At 46.5% G+C, this 20680-nt stretch overlaps 2 protein-coding genes across 4 annotated transcripts in view; one reads left to right on the forward strand and one right to left on the reverse strand.

The window, feature by feature from the left end:
• The window catches only part of LOC102015763, a 15470-nt gene extending 4370 nt beyond the window's left edge, over positions 1-11100 (forward strand). For 2 of the 3 annotated variants that reach the window (XM_005410621.1, XM_005410619.1), the window contains exons 4-8: positions 1434-1531; positions 2254-2397; positions 2649-2852; positions 8151-8435; positions 10767-11100. In XM_005410621.1, coding sequence (XP_005410678.1) covers positions 1434-1531; positions 2254-2397; positions 2649-2852; positions 8151-8272 — 568 coding nt within the window. In that variant the 3' untranslated portion in view covers positions 8273-8435; positions 10767-11100. The remainder of the gene's footprint in view (positions 1-1433; positions 1532-2253; positions 2398-2648; positions 2853-8150; positions 8436-10766) is intronic. The other variant, XM_005410620.1, reaches the window with a different exon arrangement.
• Positions 11101-17011: 5911 nt separating this feature from the next.
• On the reverse strand, positions 17012-20367 carry Svbp (small vasohibin binding protein; the record flags this gene model as incomplete). The annotated part of the gene is given in 2 exon segments (XM_005410622.2): positions 17012-17425; positions 20221-20367. Coding segments are annotated over 2 exon segments (201 nt in total). The 3' UTR covers positions 17012-17338.
• Between the last annotated feature and the right edge of the window lie 313 nt (positions 20368-20680).

Below are 20680 nucleotides of genomic sequence, written 5' to 3' on the forward strand. Positions count from 1 at the left end.
TTTTTTTGGTTTTTCTCTGGTACCGGGAACTGAACTCACGACCTTGCGCTTGCCAGGCAGGCGCTTTTGCCGCTGAGCTAAATCCCCAACCCCTTTAAAACATTTTTAACTATAATTAAATGGACATACAATTTATCCACATTTGGGGGATGCAAGGAAAGCAGCTGAGAGGGAATTAATGGTATTGAGTGCGTATGCAGGTACGCATCATGTAACAGTGAGGCTGTGTTCTAAGGAAGGTAACACCAGGTGATTTCGTTGTTGTGGGGCCTCGTAGAATGTACTTACACAGACTAAAAGGCTATGACATCACTAAGTGACGTAATCTTATGAGACTACCATGGTCTCTATCACGTGTATGGTCTGTAGTAGAGCAAAATGTCATTCTGCAGTCCATGACTGTATTAGAAGAATTGGGCACATGCGTGTGATCCCAGTAGCTCAAGAAGCTGAGGCAGGAGGATAGAAAATTTGAAGCCAGCCTAGGCAAGAGTGATCCTGTCTCAAAATAAAATAAAGTCTGAGGCTGTACTCAGTGGTAAACTGCTTATGTAGCATCCTTGAGGCCTGGATTCAATCCCCAAATCCCCAGTGCTGCAGAGACAGAGAGAGAGAGGGAGAGAAATGTAGTCTTTCACCTTAGGGAACTAGAAAAAGAGGAGCAAATTAAATTCATAGTAGAAGAAAAGTAGTAAAAGACCAACAATTAAAGAAACTAAAAATAGGAAATTAATGGAGAAAAATCAATGAAATAAAAGCTGATTCTTTGAAAAGTTCAATAAAATTGAGGTACCTCTGGCCAGGCTAGCGGAGAAAAGAGAGAAGAGTTAGCAGTATCAGAAATGAAAGGGCGGTCATCACTGCTGATCCTGTGGACATTAGAAGATAACAAAGCGAAACTATGAGCAATTTATGCCTAGAAATCTGATAGTCAAAAGGGATCAATTCCTTAAAAGACGCAAGCTACCAAAACTCACCCGAGGAGAAACAGATCATCTAAATAGGTTTATATCTAGTGCAGAAGCTATTTAACGTAAACCCCTCATTTCACAAATGGAGAGCAGAGGCCTAGAGAGGGGTATTGATTTATGTGAGAATTCACAGTGAGACACAAGGATCCTAGGCTGGACCCCTGCACCATCAAATGAACCTGGAATTTAGAGTTGGAAGGGATGTTAGTGATTACCACAGGGATTACCACAGTTCGGGATTCAGGGGCCCCCTCAGACAGGGAGGGACGCAGGCACGTGTGAGGGCGTACACGGTGGGGGGCGGGGAGTGAGGCAGGATAGTGAGGGAGGATGGGTGTGCTCTGGGCGTGCACAGCGCGTGTGGGGGAGCAGTGCGGGAGGGGAGGAGCGCACAGGGGAGGGGAGTGTCCGGTGGGCCCCGGGAAGAGCTGCACTGTCCTGGGCCTGCTGGCTACGCTTTAGGAAATCCCACTGTGCCTCCTGGATGCTTCTGATGAGCTTCCTGCTGGACATGGTGATAGGGGCGATGACCAGACACCTTAACATCTGCTGCAAAATGGGTGAGTCCAGGCATCGAGCCCCTAATCCCTGCCTCCGGAAGTGCTCATCTCGGGGGTCCCTCTAGCCCCTAACACCCATGTGCCTCTGAGAAGAGCAGAAGCAGCCACACAGCAGGAGTTAGGGAGACCGGCAGCCTAGACCAGCGCCTCTGCAGGCTCACTGTGGTCAGTCCTGGTCCTGCTGGTCAGTGTCCTTTTTTTTTTCCGGTACCTGGAATTGAACTCATAACCTCGCGCTTGCCAGGCAGGTGCTGTGCCGCTGAGCTAAATCCCCAGCCCCCATGTTCAGTGTCCTTATCTGCCCTGCCTTACTGTTCTGGGTGGATCCAGGTACTAGAGAGAAAGCGGGGAGATGAAAAACTACCCTACGCAAGGCAGCTGGTGATAAATGCTGTCAAATGCTTCCATGTAAGAGTTTACTTGGTAGGAAAGGGGTGCCACAGCTCGTCAGGCTGCACCCTATTGTAGCACAACCTTTGCGTGTGAAGCAATGGAGAAACCAGTCCGGGAGACGGAGACCTGCTGAGGCCACGTGGTGGGTCAGAGGCAGGGGGAGCCGAGGTCAGACTTGGATTTATAGACCCTGCCCCCGCCCCCCCGGGAAGCAGCTGCTGTCCTTTGGGACCTCGGGACCCTGCTTGTCATGGCTTCAGCTTCCCCACCAGTGAGAAGCTGAGGTGTGAGCCTAGGAATGGACACTCTAACCTTGGCCTCCTGTGCAGGAGCTGAGCTGAACGACTTTGCTGTCTTCACCACCTTCGGCCTGGCCTCGGCCCTGCTCCTCGGTGTGGACGGGCCTCTGAATGGGCTTGTGGCCGTCATCTACGTGCTAACCACTTCCTTCCGCCTGTGTTTTTATTCATCTGGTGAGTGGAGCCCAGGCAGCCTCGGGTCTGAGGGAGGGACCACAGTGGGAGCTGCTGTGGGGAGCTGGACGCCGGCAGTGCAGGGACCGGTGCCTTTCTGCGCAGTGCCTGTCTGAGAGCTGAGTGACCTGCAGACCCTCGCTGCCCTGGCTCGAGGCATCCGGGGAGGGGAGGCCCCGAGAAGGGCTGGCTTTATTTCGATGGCTTTATTGACAGCAGGGGAAGCGCTGACCTCCTGTGTCTTTCCCCAGCAGGAGTTCCCTTCTCATACAAGGGCCTCCCCTGCTCCTACGCTTCCTGTGTTCTGGCGTCCATCTCCCTTCTGACCAAAGGCAGCACGTTCATTCTCTGCCTCATGGCCTCACTCATGATTCTGTTCATGGTAGACCAGAGCTACTACCCACGCGATGATGTCCTGGAGTCTGAGAACTGGAAAAAAGTGGTTTATGTGGCAGGTGAGTGAAAAGACTGTGCTCGGCTGTCACTAGTAATCAGTTCGGTGTCACTACCATTCACGGCCACCTCACCCTATTTCCTGACTACCTGCCTCATTTTTCACCCCAGAATTTATCATCTGACTCAGTGTACATTTACTAGGTTTTAAAGTTCTGTATCTGTAACTATCCTCAGTAAAAGATTCTCTTTTATTCATGCTACAACCCCTGTGCCTACAATTGTGCCTATCGCATAGTGGATATTCAGTAAATACAGTGTTTGTTCATGGTTAAGGAGTTGAATAGAAATTGAAGGAAGGGCTGGGGATATAGCTCAGCGGCACAAGTGCTTGCCAGGCAAGCGCAAGGTCCTGAGTTCAGTTCCTGGTACCAAAAAAAAAAAAAAAAAAAAAAACCAGCAAGAAACTGAAGGAGCACCTACCATGTGCCAGGTACTGGGAAGCAAACTGGTAAACTAGACCCAGTCCCTGCCTCTGAAGTTACAATCTGATAGAGGAGAAAGACACCAAACAGATAACGGCAGAAGTAGCTAGAAGCATAAAGTTTTGATGCACTGTTGACAGTGCAGGTTGGTCAGAGAGGGTGTCAGAGGGGGGCTTAATTCACATTGGATGGCTGCAGAGAGGGAAGGGGTCCTTAAGGAGGTGACATTTAAGTGCAAGATGAGTGGCCAGGTGAGTAGGAGGGGGCAGTTCGGGCGAAGGAAACCGTGTTTCGTGATGACTTCGAGGCCAGAAGGAGCCATGGGTGGCTGGAACTTGCCCAGAGAGTCAGTGACACAAACTGAGGTCAGCAAAGGAAGCAGACTGAGCAAAGTTAGGACTTAACTAGAAGCAAATGAGAAGCCCGTGATGGGATTTGTGCAGGAAGGGAATGAGCAGAGTAATAATCTCTGGCAGTCACTTTGGCTGCAGCTTGGAGGACAGATGGTGGATGGTGGAGCCTGAGAGGGGAGCGCCAGCCTTTCGCTCAGAGAGGTGACGGCAGTGGTGATGAGAAGCCATTGGGCTTGAGACAAGGGCCGGAAGTAGAATTGCCGTGGGGGAAGGGGAGGGGTCATGGCTAACTCCCAGGTTTCCAGTTAAGCAACTGAGCCCTGGGTTCCAGGCCCTGAGTTCCTGTCACACTGCGGCTCTGGTCAGCGTCTTCCTAGGGTTTTCCCTGATTAGGGTTTCCTCCAAGCAGATTCTTTCCTCCAACCAGATTCTTTCTTTTAAAATATGCAGGTGTAACAAGACAAGCATCTCTGGAAATGCTTTTTTTTCCATTATCCCCTTTGAGTTCACAGAAGTTTGTGGGGTCCTTGCTTCCATCCTGACCTTGCCCTTAAGTTTCATATCTTTTGTAACATTGGCACCGAAACTATTCAAGTTCTAGGTGCCGGATCCTCCTCTAACCTACACGGCCCATGCAGAGTGGCGACGAGAAGGACCTAGGTTTGGAGCCAAACAGATCAGAGTTCAATTCTGACTTCTGCACGCTGCAGTTGTATGAACTTGGGCTAACATGATACTTTTTAATCTTAATTTTTATCTATAAAATGAAGTGGTTTTTTTTTGTTTTTTTCTGGTACCAGGAATTGAACTCACGACCTTGAGCTTGCCAGGCAGGCACTGTGCCGCTGAGCTAAATCCCCAGCCCCTATAAAACGACATTTAAAATACTCTCTTGAAGGATCATTTGGATTTTTTTTTTTTTTTTTTGGTTTTTCTCCGGTACCGGGAACCAAACTCACGACCTTGCACTTGCCAGGCAGGCGCTTTTGCCGCTGAGCTAAATCCAGGATCGTTTGGATTAAGTAAGGTAATGGATATGCTCATAAATCCTTCGTCACAGGTGTGAACTGGAATGGTAATTCCTAGCTCCTATCTTCTCCTAGTGCATAGCAACAGCATTTCTCCCAGTGTTCTTTGCTCCTGTAGATACTTCGATTTCTTCTTTTCAAAATCAGCCATACAACTGTTCTCAGTCTTTGGTGTGTGAGGAAATGAGGAACATGTACCTCACAGATTTTGACACCAGTTGATACCAAAGTCCTACTGTGTAGATTTCAAAATGGCTGCAGCTGAGATTCCTCTTGCCTGGTGAGCAGCAGCCCCTTTCCCAAAGCTCTGTGTGTTTGGAATGCTGACCCATGGCCAGCTTTGGAGATCTTATGTTGCATATTTTCTAGGACGGCTCCAGTTTTCAATAGTTTCTTTACCTCAAAAGGTCATTGATTATTCTTGAAATGCCCTATTGCAAATTTCCAGCACATCCGCTTAACTGCTTTTTACCTCTAGAAGTGTCCTCTGTCAGACCCAGTGTTCTGATTTCTTTTATAAATTCGTAGTGGTTATTCCCATGGAAATGCGGTCACCCATCGTCTCCTGCCTCTTTCTAAGCCACCCACAGCCCTGCCACCACAGTACTGGGGACTGAGCCTAGAGCCTTCTCACTGAGCTATATCCCTAGCCCTTTTTTATTTTTTGTTTAGGGACAGGGCCTCATTAGGTTGACCAGGCAGGACTCAAGCTTGTGATCCTCCTGCCTCTGTCCCCCAGGTGCTGGGATTATAGGGATGTACCATAGCACCTGGCCTCTTTTTGAGCTTTCTGAAGCAGTGCAGGCATCCAGTTTTTAAGAGCCAGGCAGGCATGGTTTGAATCAGGACCTTGTATAAGTTATTTCCCATTTGTTCATCTGCAAAACACATTCAGTTTTCTTTTTTTGTGTGTGTGTTGGGATTCAAACTCAGAACCTTGCTCTTGCCAGGCAGGCGCTGTGCCACTGAACTATATATATCCCTGGCCCCAACACATTCAATGTTAAGTCATAGGATTATTATGAAGTATAAATGAAATAGATTGTGGAACAATGCTGTGTTGGTTACTTTTCTCTCATTGCTGAGACAAAATACCTGACAGCCAAGGTTAAAGGAGGAAAGGTTTATTTAGCTCACAGTTTGTGGAGGTTTCAGTCCATAACCAGCAGGCTCCAAGGTAGTTTGACATGGCAGAGGGCGACAGTTCTTGGTGGCAGAAGATAGCACAAGCAACAAGAACAAAAGGGGAGGAGAGAGAGAGCAAGCCTCTTTCCCTCCCTTACACTGTACGCAGGCTTCCTGCCCCAAGGCGGGTGTAGCACTCACACCCATAATCCTAGCATTGGACGTTGAATCAATCACAAACTCTAGAAGCCCGCCTCATGACTGCGTGAGGCTTTGGGGGTCATCTGACACAAACCGTAACAAATGGCTAGCAGAATGTCTAGTACTGAGTAGATATGCTACCAATGTGGGAGCCCTGTTGCTTTTTGGTGGTGAATCTAAGACTCAAATTGGGCCTGGTGCCCCCAAGACTACTGTTCGGTGATTTGCTGGAAGATCTACGGGACTCTGTATATTGTCCTACTCGTGACTAAGATTGTATAGAGCAAAAGGATGCAAAGCAAAACCTGCAATGGGAAAGGGTGTGTGGGACAAGCTTAGAGCAAACCAAGTGCAAGCTTCTAGCAGTCCTCTCGCAGTGGAGTCCTATAGCTGCACTCAATTCCTCCAGCACTGCATGTGGATAATAATGTAAAGCAGGTGTCCACCCCTCAGCCTGTGGGCTGCACGTGGCAGTGTGTCTCCGCCAAGATCATGAACTTAACACTATGATGTAATTTTAGCAATATTTTTCACGACTCAGTTGATGGGTGGACTGGGAGGTGACAAAAAACACTGTGCAGGGGGCGGCTCGGGGCAGTCCCAACTCTACCTGCTGCGCCTGCCACACACAGTCCGTCAAATAGTCGCCTGTGGGAGTCAGACGTCATGTGCACGTGTGCGACTTGGCGAGCAAAACGCAGCGAGTACTGATATCAACTCCCTGCCCGTGGGTGCGCCTGACAGGCGTTTATTGTTATTAAGCAGACGTGTAAGTTTTCTTCTCTACTTATTAAACTTGACCTTGTTGTGTTCTTTTGTAAAATAATTTAGTAATTTAATCGTTTTTTTAAGCAGCTAGTGTATAGGAAAAAAATGTATCAAAAAGGTTTTTTGCTCATGATAGTGTTAAAAATATAACAAAGGAAGCTTTGTTACTTATATACTTTAACTATATTATATATTTTATATGTGGCCCAAGACAGTTCCTTTTCACTCGGTGTGGCCCATGCAAGCCGAAAGGTCAGACACCCATGATATGTTGTCCTGCCAGGGAAGCTCATGAGAGACTCAGTGCCCAAGGCTTTGACTGTGGACCAGTCACAGAGGAACCCTCTGCATAGCATATACCCAATTCCCGACTCCCCAGCGTGAAGCCCATGCTCAGCATGAACCGCTGTGCTTAAGCAGCGTGGGGACGGCAGCCTGCTCTGATCAGTTAGGGGAGATTTTGTGTTGGTGTTGGATCTGTCCGCCAGTGGTCAACCTTGTAAGCGGGCGTGTCTACAGATAGCAGCCTCAGGCCTGCTGTGTTAACTCTTTTCTGTATGCATGTAACATTGTGTTGACCATCATCCTATGTTAAATTTGAAATAACTTGGAGGGTTTTAAGATTTTTATTTTTTATTAGTGCAAGTTTGCAGTACATACAGTTTTGGTGGCACATGCTTGTAATCCCAGCACTTGGGAGGCTGAGGCAGGAGGACTGCCACAAGTTTAAGGCCAGCCTGGGCTATGTAGTGAATTCAAGGCCTGCCCAAACTACCTTGTCTCAAAAAACTAAAAAAAAAGAAAAAAAAGTTTATAATCCTCTTGGGAGTGGTTCCATGTACATAATACAACTTGTTTCTTTTTAAAATCCCCTTCCTTCCACCCTCCTGCAATTCCCCTTTCCCCATTTTCATTCTTGATGTTATTAATCTTAGCTCATGTTTATGACATACAGTGTTTATATTCATTGAGATTATTGGGCTCCTGTGTGTGGCATAGCCTCATTCTGCTTATTTTCTCTCCCCTACTCCTTGCCCTTAGTTTCTTGGACCCCTTCCTGCTGCAAGAGATCCAGAGCATCTCCTTCTGTCCAGCCTTTATTAAGTGGAGGGTTTTTTTCCCTAACAGAGATTGGGGCCACTCAAATGTATTCTGGGATAGGACTGGTTTCTGATTTGAAACTGACAAAATGGGATCTGAGATTACATGAGGGTACAAGTGGCTCGTTACATACATATACATATACATGGGTCCATAGAAGTTAAATTCAAGTTAAACACGGGGCTCCTGTCTGTGCTATTTCTTGGGTACTGAATGCCTGTGGAGGGTGGGAGGGTGGGGTGCAAACCCCGTGAGACAGCTTCATAGAAACTGAGTGCCTGTATTTTTGCTTCTTCCAGGTGTCGTCATGCTGTTTTTCTCCCCATTTACCCTCACCGCTTTTTACTGCCTGCTGTGGTCGCTCTCCTACATCTTCTTTCCGGATGCGCTGTGGGGCAGGACACTCTGCATTAGTCTGTAGCGTGGAGGAAACCATAGGCCCACCAGCTCCCGCTGGCCTCTGTGGGCCCTGTGTCAGCACGTGAGGCGGGCCGTGTCTCACATGACTAAAGCTTTCCTCGTGCCTGCGTTGTCCTGTGCCAGATACACATGATCGCTGTTGTCTTGAACCGTAACAAACCACGGTCAGTCCAGCAGCCTTTGCTTCGTTCTCTTTATTCCCGGTTCTGACTCCTTTGAGGCAATACTTGTGTATGTCACACAGAACAGATTATTTTCCAAGCCAAGTGTCAGCTGTGTTTGGGTTCCAGCTCTGTCACTGGGCTAGGGCTCATCCCTTGGAAAGAAGAGACGTGCTCCAGAGTTGGTGGAGCCGCTACCTCAGCCTGGCTGGATGCCGATGATCCCAGGGTGGGCTCACCTACAGGCTGTGTCTGGCTCAGAGAGCTGAGCTCAACTTAAGACTTTACTTTGCTCCCTTTGAATGTGTCTAAGCTTTGTAATTTAAAACTTCTGTGTGTAAACTTGAGAGCTGCCATTTGCTTCAGTTAGAGATTAGATGCATTGGTGGCACAGAGCATCATCTGGTTTAAGCTCTCAAACACTGAAGTCTAGTCAAATGCCACTTTATCGCCTAAAAACCAAATCAAGCTGGGCATGGTGGTATGTACCTGTAATCCCAGCACTCAGGAGGCTGAGGCAGGAGGATCACTGTGAGTTTGAGGCCAGCCTTAACTACATAGCAAGACTCTGTCTCGAAAAAAAATTATATATATATATATACACACACACACACATCAAATAGAATGAACAGTATTGGATTCACTGAAAACAGGGAGTCTCCAGCGTCAGCAGCAAACTGCCCGCCTCCAGATGGGTGGCCAGAAGGAGTGGGGGCCAAGCTGTGCCTTCCCAGAGGTGGCGCCAGAGCACTTTTAACCACATGTACGACTGTCTGAAGTTCGCAAGTTGTCACAACTTTGTGTGTGGTAAAATATGCATCAAATCTACAAGTAGATTTATAAAAATACCAATCCAAGAAGCCCACATCACTAGATGTGGCTCTAAAGAGCAGTGTCCTCTTCCCCACTTCTCTCTCTTCTCCCTGTTCCTGGTTTCTGTTGTCACGCTCAGGTGACTGCGCCTGTGCCCCACCAGGTTTCAGTCTCCTCAGTGTGCTTCTGCTGCCTGGCCCAGCGCCTGGCACTCAATGCATTTACTTTGTAGATCGATATACTTAAGGATTCTGGTAAGTTGCGCGTAAGGTCACTGTGCTAGAGTAAGAAGGATACAGGCACCCCCTAGGTTTGGACGTGGCTCTGCAGCGCCCCCCTGTGACACAGTACGTGCGTGTCCCGTGAGGCTTTGCTGCGGTGCTTGTGTCGAGGGTTCTGAGGAGTGCCTGAGAGGCTGGTGCAGCACACGTCTGGGTGTGTCCTGGGGCGTGACGCCGGGGACCACATCTGGTTCCTGACCCCTGTCCTCACTGTCTCGCCCTCACTGCTCGCTGGCTACCCAGGAAGATGGAGTAGCTTTCCTCCACTACCGTGATTTTCTGCCTTGGAACCTGCTGACTGTGGTCTGAAACTTCTGAATCCATGAAGCAAAATGGAACATTTCTTCCCATATATGAACATATTCATATATGCAGTATGAACATTGCATATGTCAGAAACTTTGTTCCAGCAGTGGAAGGCTGGCCAATGCATACACTTAGTCAGTACGCTGCAGCAACTCCAATCTGAGAACTGTCTTCCCCTACACTCTAGGGGTCAGCAGCTACCGCAATGCCCAGAGAGTATGGGTGCTAAAAAACCAAAACAAACAAATTTGTGTTGTTCTCACCCAACCAAATTTAGGACAGTTAGTTCAAATGTGCTAATTTTGAATATACAATTGAAAAAGCTAATATTTGGGGTTAACCAATAATGTCCTATTCTTTTGGGTTTTTTGAGACAGGGTCTCTCTTTGTAGTCCAGGCTGGTCTTGAACTCACTATGTAGCCCAGGCTGATCTCGAATTCTGGGTGCTCCTCCTGCCCCAGCCTCCTGAGTGCTGGAATTGCAGACATGCGCCACCATGCCTGGCAGAGGTCCTATTCTTGAATCATAATTTTATCAAGTTTGACTTCAAGTAACTTCTGTCTGTTTCTATGTTCAAAAGAAAAAGATTCAATTTTGTTTTTTGTTTTTTGAGACAGGGTCTTACTTTGTAGTCCAGGCTGGTCTTGAACTCACTATGTAGCCCAAGTTAGCCTCAAACTCGAGGCAGTCCTTCTGCCTCAGCCTCCCAAGTGCTGGGATTATAGGCATGTGCCACCACGTCCAGCCTTAAAAAATGCAATTTTGAAAGAGAATGTTCATGTCCATTTTAAAAGATAGCAGCAGAGTTAAAGAAAATATACAAGCCCCTATGAGGACTGCTTTGAAAAGCGAAATACTCACTTGGACCTGTACACTGTGGTTTGTTTGGAACAGTTACTACTTTTATACTTCATTGTTTTGATTTCTTTGCAGGTTAGTGACATGAAGACACTGCTAGGTCAGCTGAGATCTGGCTATACTCCTCGGCCGGCTATAACCCCCCACCTCAGAGCCTTTGTCTCCTACACAGTGAATTTTAAGTACAGAATGATTCTTCTTGGGCTTCCTCTTAGGAAGAAGTGAGCAGCCCAAGACTTTAACACTGCATTTCTCAGTGGAATCAGTGAAGCTGGAGGGGTCCTTTGGGTGGATTCTGCCCAAGCCGAAGGGGCAGCTCTTTGTATCTGGTGAGCCAGCTCAGGTGACTGAGGGCTCTGCTACTTCTGTAGCTCTGTGACCTTGAATAAAATGTTTCTCTCTAAGCCCACTTTCTTATCTGTAAAATGGAACATTTACTTCCTCCCAGGGTTGTTTTGCAAACCAAATACAGTGCCACATAACACACCTAGTGACTGCCATGGGGAAAAGATGTTGAATAAAATAACCATAATAATACTGTGTACAGTGAATGTATAAACAGTTCTAGCTTGCTACATGCCGGGAACCTTGCATTTCACTGTTTCACTTAATTCATGAGTTAGGTGACCACAGGCTTAAGGTCAGCAGTTATCAAAGTATGGTCTCCAGACCCCTGTGATTCCTGAGACCCTTTCAGGATCAAAACTATTTTCTCAATAACCCTAAAACAGGGATTATAATAGCACTTATTGACATTTCGCTAATGGAACAAAGCATCCGTGGGTAAGGCTGTTGATTCCTTGGTGTGGCTCTAGATGGCAGCCAGGGACCTTTTCACTGCCCCAAGCTCCCAGGAAACAACACAGCAGGGCAGTGTTGCTCACTTGTAATCCCAGCTTGGGAGGATTGGGAGTCACAGGCCAGCCTGGGCAACAAAGTGAGACCCTGTTAAAAAAAAAAAAAAAAAAAAAAAATTGCAGGGGCTGGGGATTTAGCTCAGCGGCACAGCGCCTGCCTGGCAAGCTCAAGGTCATGAGTTCGATTCCCGGTACCGGAAAACAAAACAAAATAAAAAAATTGCTGGTGATGTAGAGCATTTGCTTAGCATATATAACGCCGTGCATTCAAACACCAGCACTGCAAAAAACGTATAAACAGAAAGCAGTTTCACTTAAGAATATCCTTGAAGGAGCAGGAAGAATTACTAATTTTATGAAATCTTTAGTGCACATCTTTTTAGTATTTTCTGTGCATGAATGGAGTACGCTCGAGCGCTTCTGCTGCATACCACAGTGATGATGTAATTTCTAGGAAAAGCCCTGGTTTGAGCTGGAACTGAAACGATCTTTTCTGATGAAATGCTGCAGGACAATTGACACACGAGGGCGGTTAGAGTAGGCTTGCTTGCCGTATGGAGAGAGTGAGACTCTCACTTCAAGAAAGTCTTTGTTGGCAAGGATAAATTTGAGCTTCCATGTGAAAACTGCAGTTTTGGAAAGTTTGTATCTACCACCGAGCACTCTACTCCTGTCCAAAGGCTTTTCTGAGATCAGTGGGATATGAAGGAATACATATTTTTGATGTGTAATGCAATGTGTCAACATTTGGAAGATCCGCATAACTCAGTGAATTGGTATTTTCTAAATGACCAATACTTGATGTTACAAAATCACGCATGAGTGAAAAATTCACTCAAAGGCCAAGATTCAAAGACCAAAGGATTTTAATGTATCAGGGTACAAAAAGTTCCCTGATATGGTATCAGAGTTCATGTTGCAACTGATCTTTAAGAAAATACCACTCGCTGAGTTTGGTTGTGGTATGAAAGAAAATCTACAATGACCTCAAAAGGCTATTAATATACCCTTGTCTTTTCTAACTACATATCAACGTGAAGCTTGATTTTCTTCACACCTTTCAACCAAAATAATAGGAAAATTCAGAACATAGAAGTAGGTAGGAGAATGTAGTTGTTTCAATCTCCAGAATTAAGTGGGCTGTGAAAGACATTTGCAAAAGTATAAAACAGTGCCACTCTTCTCACTTTAGGATTATTCTAAAAAAAAAAATTTTCCACAAAAATATTATTTTTGTTAACCTGTGTTAGATTTGTATTGTTTTAAATGGACTAGTAAATATTTGGAAACTTTTAATTTCTACAGTAGCAAATATGATGCAACCCACATAAACAAAAGCTCTTTGGAATCCTCAGTTTTTGAAGCGTAAAAAGTTCCGAGGCCAAAAAATATGAGAATTACTTAGGAAGATTACAGCTTGCCCACACAATTAGTAAGTGGTGAACCAGAGTCAAACCCAGACAGCCTGACTTTCAAAGTCAGTGCCCTCAATTTTTTTTGTGCATGGCTTCAAAAATACCCTCTCTTACCCGGGACAAATGAGCAGTAGGAAATTCCAGGCAGGTAGGCAAATGTGTTCACTGACTATGCCTGTGAGTTTGCTTCAGTTATGGACACAAAGGCTCCTGAAGCCCGTACAGTGGTATTCCTCGGAGCCAGATGAATCTTCTTTCTTTAAAATGTGAATAAACCAATGACTCATTCCTGTCCTGGTTCAGGAATTTAATATCCGAATTTTTTGTTGTTGTTTAAACCACAGTACCGAGGATTGAATCCAGGTTGAACCCAGGGTGTCACACTGACTTGTATCCCCAGTCTGCCCCTCCTCCCTTTTTCAAATTCTGAGATGGGGACTCACCAAGTCACTAAGTTGACCAGGCTGGGCTTGATCTTGGGATCCTCATGACTCAGCCTCCCAAAGTGCTAGGATTACAGGCTCGTGCCACCATGCCCAGCTTCAAACTTGTTTTTCAAAGCAATAACCTACAGTAAGAAATAATTTTTATATCCAACATAGTATACACTTTATGTGTATATAAACCTGAAGCAAAAATTTCATGATATCCTTACCATACATTTGTGTGTGTGTGTGTGTGTGTGGTAGGCGCTAAGCACACACTCTACCACTGTGCTGCATCCGCAGCCTCATGTGCAAAAGTATAAAACATCTGAAATCCATTTTCTATTCTATTATTTCATTAGAAAAAAAAGTTAACATTTATCAAGCTGATTTTTCAAACACCTGCACTTTGCAAAACTGCCCTACTGTCCTTCTCCAGACCAACAATATCCAGGAGTCTGAGACATGGTAATACAAGCAGTTCCCTGCAAAGGGCCAGAATCTTCCCAAACAACAGTCATTACCATCTGGGTATCTGAAACTCAAAGCGTTTCCCATGAAGTGATCTGAAAACTTGCTGGGAAGGGAAATAACACTGTCACATACTCTGCGTTATTTTCTTTCTTTCTCAACAATGATCCTATGAGGAAGGAAACAATGTTCTATTACCTAGATGGGAAAAAAGAACTTGGAGCACTTAACCCAGGTCATTTACTCCTAAAGCTTAGCTCTTTTAGTGTATTAACAGTATTTCCTTATGTTTACAGAGATAACTCCCTCTAACCCCATCTCCAACAAAAAACAAAACTGAACCCAAACTTAGCAGGACCCTACAGAACCTAAGTACCATTTACAGGGGTAATCTGTGTAGAGATTATCCTTAATTATAACTTGGGCTCTTAAAGACACCTCTTCACAGCGGTAGCAAGTTACTAATAACACACAATTGTCTTTCCAGTTTACTGCAAAATAAGCCAGAGCAGCGGGAATAGTACTCTCAGGGACTCCAGAGGCAGGCGGGAACAGCGCGCCATGTCCCCAGCACACAGTAGGAGAAACACAGGCATTTCCAGCCTGGAGAAAGAGAGACGGCAGTAGTGGACTTTTTGGGGTTTTTTTGAGTGTTGTGCCTCATTTCCATCTTTCTTCATCTTTTCTGAAATCCATTTTCCTCATTCCCAAGGAAAATGTCCTGAAAGAACAATCTTTCCCTTTGCTCAGCATTAAAATAACTTCTGCTAACATGCTGGTTCCTGTCCTGGTTCAGGAATTTAACATCGACACAAATTTCTGAGGTAGAAACAGCTTTCCATCTCTAACCCTACAGATGGCAGTTGGATGGGTGGCTGTTTGGTATCTGAGGGGCCAGTCTGAATATTACCATCACAGACTTTTTATTTATTTATTTTCATCTTTCTGAGACAGGGTCTTGCTATGCAGTTCAGGCTGGCCTCGAACTTGCAATGATCCTCCTGCCTCAGCCTCCTGAGTGCTGGGATTACAGGTGTGTGCCACCACGCCTGACTGCCGGGCTTCAGACTATTTTTTTTTTTGGTACTGGGAATCGAACTCAGGACTTTGTGCTTGCCAGGCAGGCATTTGTGCCACTGAGCTATATCCCCAGCCCTCATCAGACTATTATGGCTTGTGTCAAGATGTCCCCTAAAGCCTTATGTGGTCATAGGTGGAGCTTTTTCAGAGATGGCTGGATCTACAGTGTGTGATGCCAGGATTGATTCATGGTGCAATGCTAGGCTCAGGGGCACTAGGATTAAGAGTGTGGGTGCTGCCCACCCTGAGTAGCCTCGATAAAAGGGGCAGGAAGACGCTGTTAAGGTCCATTTGTTTTGTTACTTTTTGCCCACCATGAACTGTTTCTCCTCTGCAATATGTGTCTGCCACACCGCCTTGGAGCCAGCTGACTATGGGCTGAAACCTCTACAAACTCTGCACTAAGTAAACCTTCCCTCCTTTAACTTTGGATGTCTGGTGTTTTGTCTCGGCAACAAGAAAAGTAACTTCAAACACATCTCTGGGAAAGCTAGAGTAGCCCCCAAGTTAAAAACGAAAAGCACTTGCACTCCATGCAAGCCTGCCGCCAGCACTCCTTGATGGCAGGTGAAACTCCTGACTTCTAGCTTTTCTGGTGAGCGGCTCAAACGCAGTAAAGGGTCACACACAGTATGTGTGTGTGATGAAACGCTTATGATCAGCAGGCTCTGCAGAGCATCAGCCCATGAAGACCAAACCCTGGAAGCAGTCCTAATCCTCTTCTCCCTCGTTCCTGAAGGAGGAAGGGTGCTTTCTGTCTGCTCAGACTTTTGAAGTGTCTGACATATTTATTCAATGAGCACCAGCGATGTCTCAGGCGTCACTGGCACTGGGTGACAAAGCAGTGAACAAAACAGTACAGATCCTGGCGCTCACACGAGTGGGCTGACAGACAAAAAATAAAACAAATGAGTGAATATAGTATTTTAGAAGGCAACAGAAACACAGAATGAAAAACACAAGGAAGGGGACATGGACTGCTGGGATGAAGCTTGGTGAAGGGCACACCTTTAGGCAGGGTGGCGCTGTCATGGAGAAGCTGACATTTGAAGGCAGATGAAGGTAAGGACATAGAGAGGAGATGCATGATGGATATGCATGAACTCCCCGCGACGAATGCCATCATTATGAACTATGAATGTGAACCAATGAAAATAAACGATTTTTAGAAAGGTGAATGTGCAGCGTATGTGGAGGGAGCAGATCAGGCAGAAGGACAAACGTGCACAAAGACCCTGAGGAGGGAGGGTACTTACTGTTTCTGAGCAAGAGCAGGGGAAGCCAGCGTGGCTGGAGCAGAGTGCAGAGGTTGTCAGAGAGGAGGAGAGGCTCCCATCAGGCAGAGCTTTGACCTTATGGGTCACCCTTGCTCTCAGACAGAGTCAACAGAGGTTTCGGGCAGAGGCAGCGCCTCACATGTTTTAACAGGGTCACTCTGGAGTTACGCCCAGAACACACAACAGGGGGACAAGAGTGGGAGCTAGGAAAGCAGTAAGGGGGGGCGACTTAGAAAACGTGGGGGAAGATGATGGCATCTTGCTCCAGAGTGATAGAAGTAGCAGAGGCAGTGATGGTGTATGGAATATACATATATCAAATTACATATACTAAAATAGATTTGCGGACACAAAATGGTATGAGAGAAAATGAGTCAAGAATGACTTAAAGGGGCTGGGGATTTAGCTCAGCGGCACAGCGCCTGCCCAGCAAGTGCAAGGTCATGAGTTCGATTCCCAGTACCAGAAAAAAACCAAAAAAAAAAAAAAAAAAAAAAAAAAAAAAAAAGAATGACTTAGAGGTTTTGGCCCAAACAAGGAGAAATACTGAGTTGTTACAAACTGAACAGGGCCCAGCGCTGGAGATTTAGCTCAGTGGTGCAGCACCTGCCTGGCAAGCTTGAAGCCCTAGTTTGATTCCTGGTGCTAAAAAAAAGGGCCCAATGTGGCACGAGCATGTTTGCAGGGAAAGGGGTGTCAAGAGTTTAGTCCTAGGTGTCCCCTCAGTGTTTCCTACTGCCTGCATTCTTTATTTCACTGTGGCTTGGCCCTCCCATCCCAAAGGATGAGCAAATGAGCATTTTATTAGTATTTTATTTGCATTTTTGAAGAAGAATCATGGTTTCACAAACACTGATTTTTCTGAAATAATAGAAAAAGTAAAAAAAAAAAAAAAAAAAAAAAGAAACCTATTATCTCAGTAGAAGAGAAGTCTCTTCAATAAATGCCAGGCCAATCAGAGTGGAAGAACTGTGAAGCGGAAGTTGCATATAGCAAGTAAGTTCAGGTTTATCGGCAAATGCCTTATCTAGTTCAGTAGATAAGGTTCCAAAATGAGCTAAGCACCGGTAACAAGCCCACGAACAGGGCCCGCAGTCCCAGGGGGTCGAACACAGGGCCGGCTCACTCTCCAGGAGGCTGCATCTGTTTACAAAACTCATCAAACTGCTGCTGCTCCAGTTCCGTCATGACTCTGTTGAGGGCATAGATCTGAAAAGAGACAAGTTAGCAATGAAAGCAGCTGCCCAGGGGGCCTTCAGACTCAACAGGTCATGTGATCTAGAAGCCCCGAACTGTAAGAGTGATGGTAGAGAAGGGAGAGTGCTTTGGGAACAGGAAGTATATATCATCCCACCTGAAGAATCAATAAAAAAGTAGTGAGGTAGGCAGGTTGGTCCTTAGGGGATAGTAGGATTCAAATAGGTAGAAACTGAGGATGGCCCTCATAGGCAACTTGGGGGAATTATGCATACACAAGTGCGGCGTGGAACAGCAGCAGTTCAAGCAACTTCGAGCGTGCCCATGCGGAGGGTACAGAGTGCAGTGGGGAGCTGGAGCAGGCAAGACCACAAGTGCACTGAGGCCTTCGACGCCGTGCCAAGGAACTGGGGTCTATCAGACTCCGGAGGGCCAGCAAAGATAAGTGTGCAGGGGAGCAATCTGATCCTACCTGTGCCTTAGGAAAGATAACGAGGTCACGTGAGGGAAGGACAGTGTGTGCTTGCGGAGGGACTGTCAACCATTTAGGTGGCATCTGTTATACTGGTTATAGGACTCCAGTCACATTATTTCACTGTAAAGTGAGGGTGACAGACCTTCCTCACAGGTCATGTTTTCTATACCCCACCCTTACTCTAGGAAAGATCTACAACGGGCAAAACGGGAATAACAGTAATACCTGCCCTGTGTGGGATTATGTGTTCACGCGTGTGCAGGCTCGGCTTGGGCCTGGAACACTGTAAGAGCTCAACAAGTGCCAGCTGCCACTAGACTGAATCCCTCGCACCACATCTCAGCAAATGGACATGAACAGAGCAGCTGTTTGATTTCAATGGTGAGAGGAAGCCAACCGCTTGGAAGCGCGATTCCTGACCACAATCACTTTTTTACTGAGGGCCTTCTCTGTGCCAGGCGCTGTGCCAAGTGCTTCACATGTAATATTTCTATTCACTCTGACAGTCTTGTGCGGTAGATACACTCTCACTTCATCAAGCAAGAACTGAGTGAGGTTCAGAGGGCTGAAATGTCTTGTTCAAGGTCACAGGAAAAGAACTGGGATTTGAAATCAGACAAATAATTTAACTTGTGAAACCTCACTGGAAGGGTGTCAGTAAGTACATGAATAATGTCCTCAACATCTATCAGGCTGTTTTATAGGGCTGTTTCTTGCAGCAACCCTCCATCTGTTCACCAGAGCACAATGCAATACAATCATCCAGGGGCCTGGGACCAGGTAAGGGCAGAAACATTTCTTAGGCCCAGGACCACAGCTTCCAGACGCTCTGCTTAATGGAGAAGTAGATTTAAGTGTACAGCTTAACTTCACGTATACTAAATTTATTGTGTTTAGGCACCAGGAAGCAAGGATTCTCCGCTTTGCCGGGTCATGTGGCTCATGTTCCTAAAACAGTACCTCAGCAGCAGCAGCTCAGTATTTGCTAATGAATGGATCAGATCGGGTATCAGATCAGAAACGAGGAGTGAGCCATCTGTTTCACTGCCAGTGGGATGCAAGCATGTACAATCCCCTTGAAAGCCATTTGGCAACGTGGACCCAGTAATTCTTCTAGCTAGAGCCCTAAGCAAAAATCTTCTAAGTAATTAAAATGTCCATCACTGCAGGGATGGGGAAATACACTATGTAAGGTGGGTTCATATAAAATGAGACAACAGTAAAGACTGATAAACTAGATACTTGGATTAACATGAATAGCTCTAAAAATATAATACAAACAAAATGCAAAAATATATGGAATTTTACTAATGTAAAAATTTAAAACATAAAGCAATACTGTTTATTGTTCAAGGACATCTACTAATATATTTGTATGAAAAAAACAGTGCTTCACCCATGGGGAGGGGAAAAAGCTTTAAGACCAGATGCAGACAACAGGGATTTCAAATTTATAGCTGATTTTTAAAATCTTACTTTAAAAAGACTCCAGAATCTGGGTACAGCGGCACGTGCCTGTAACCCCAGCACTCAGGAAGCTGGAGCAGGAAGACTGCTTTGAGTTCAAGGCCAGCCTGGGTTACATAGTGAGTTAAACACCAGCCTGATCTACATAGCAAGACCCTGTCTCAAAAACAAAAACCAAAACCTCCAAATATGACACAGTGCTAACTGTTCCCAATCTGGGGTGCTGACGATCTAATTTTCTGCACTTCTAAATTTTTCAAAAACAAAGAGGGAAGAAAAGATCAGCATGCTTTTTCTTATCTATTGAAATAAAATACACCTAGATGTGGATCAGCATTTGCAACATGAACAGTTTAAACCTTTTTATTCACACAATGGCTGTAAGTGGTGAAAGACTAGAAAAACACATCGGTGGGCTTAAGGTCTGGGCCCTTACCTCGCTGTGAACAACTATCCCACAGCGTTTGCAGCAATCCAGCACGTGACCCTGCTGCCCTCTCTTTCTGACCCCTCCCTTACACATCCCTTCTTTTTTCCTTGCCTTCTCCCATCATGTCCCTACCATAAAAGCTCTGTGCCCAGGGTCCTCTGGAGCCCGGGTACTGGCTGGGGTTGTAATGCTAACTTGTCACGTGACTCTGAGATGCCCTGTCACTAAGAGAACTTCGGTCTCATCTGGAGGAAGGCAGGGCTCCCCGTCACTGCCCCTGTCTCTTTTCTTTTTTTCGGTTCAGGGACTGGAACTCGGGACCCTGCGCTTGCCAGGCAGGTGCTGCGCCGCTGAGCCCTATCCCTGGCCCTCAGCCCCGCTTTCTACTGCTTCTCTATTCCAGAAGACACAGGCAACCCCACCCACAACTCTCACCTCCGCTCTCTGTCTTTGTTTCAGCTCTTGCTGGGCTGACTTCTGCTTAGCCTTCTCCACCCTGCTGACAGGTTCTTTCACTTTGGATTTGTCCTTACGTGCGGGTGGATCCATGACTTGGCCCCTGAGGATGTCCCGAGCTCTGGCCTGGATGATGCGGTAGAGGCAGACCTTTCAAAAGAGAGCGAAAGGCGGCGGGTGGCAGAGAGAGGCCGCGAGGAGGAAAGGCAGGAATGAACGAGAACAAAGTGGCGGCTAGTCACTCTCCTTACTGATGCCTTCGCCGAGCGCCTTCCTTTGACGGACGGGCCAGAGCGGCCCGGGAGCAGGAGAAGCGGGAGCCCCCGCCGAGCCCTAACTTCCCGTCTGCAGAATGGGCCCGCACTCCTCTCCCCGCCTCCCGGCGCCACTCGCCGTGAGTCGGCCGCGGGCGCTGCGGCGTGGGGCGGCTGGGGCCCGA

The sequence above is a fragment of the Chinchilla lanigera genome, unplaced genomic scaffold (genome assembly GCF_000276665.1).
Source record: "Chinchilla lanigera isolate Chin_1 unplaced genomic scaffold, ChiLan1.0 scaffold00136, whole genome shotgun sequence".
NCBI classification, from domain to species: domain Eukaryota; kingdom Metazoa; phylum Chordata; class Mammalia; order Rodentia; family Chinchillidae; genus Chinchilla; species Chinchilla lanigera.